We start from the raw sequence: 743 nt of genomic DNA, 5'->3' as shown, positions 1-743 counted from the left end.
CAGGAGAATGTTCTGCAGGGGAGTGTTCTACAGGAGAATGTTCTGCAGGGGAGTGTTCTACAGGGGAATGTTCTACAGGAGAACGTTCTGCAGGAGAATGTTCTGCAGGGGAGTGTTCTACAGAAGAACGTTCTACAGGAGAACGTTCTGCAGGAGAATGTTCTGCAGGGGAGTGTTCTACAGGAGAATGTTCTGCAGGGGAGTGTTCTACAGGAGAATGTTCTGCAGGAGAACGTTCTGCAGGAGAACGTTCTACAGGAGAACGTTCTGCAGGAGAATGTTCTGCAGGGGAGTGTTCTACAGGAGAATGTTCTACAGGAGAATGTTCTGCAGGGGAGTGTTCTACAGGAGAACGTTCTGCAGGGGAGTGTTCTGCAGGGGAGTGTTCTACAGGAGAACGTTCTGCAGGGGAGTGTTCTGCAGGGGAGTGTTCTACAGGAGAACGTTCTGCAGGGGAGTGTTCTACATGAGAACGTTCTGCAGGAGAACGTTCTGCAGGAGAATGTTCTGCAGGGGAGTGTTCTACAGGAGAACGTTCTGCAGGGGAGTGTTCTGCAGGGGATTGTTCTACAGGAGAACGTTCTGCAGGGGAGTGTTCTACATGAGAACGTTCTGCAGGAGAACGTTCTGCAGGAGAATGTTCTGCAGGAGAATGTTCTACAGGGGAGTGTTCTACAGGAGAATGTTCTACAGGGGAGTGTTCTACAGGAGAATGTTCTACAGGAGAATGTTCTACAGGGGAA

The 743-nt window shown here is 50.2% G+C and overlaps 1 protein-coding gene across 1 annotated transcript; it reads right to left on the bottom strand.

Annotated features, from left to right (window-relative positions):
- Positions 1–136: 136 nt before the first annotated feature.
- LOC106512333 (repetitive proline-rich cell wall protein 2-like) lies at positions 137–727 on the bottom strand (the record flags this gene model as incomplete). Its single annotated transcript, XM_014000976.1, has 1 exon — positions 137–727. A coding segment is annotated over one exon (591 nt), but the record flags the coding sequence as incomplete, so codon positions are not given.
- Between the last annotated feature and the right edge of the window lie 16 nt (positions 728–743).

The sequence above is a fragment of the Austrofundulus limnaeus genome, unplaced genomic scaffold (assembly GCF_001266775.1).
Source record: "Austrofundulus limnaeus strain Quisiro unplaced genomic scaffold, Austrofundulus_limnaeus-1.0 Scaffold5762, whole genome shotgun sequence".
NCBI lineage: Eukaryota > Metazoa > Chordata > Actinopteri > Cyprinodontiformes > Rivulidae > Austrofundulus > Austrofundulus limnaeus.
Note: the sequence above shows the minus strand (reverse complement) of the source record. Positions and strands in the feature narration are given on the sequence as shown.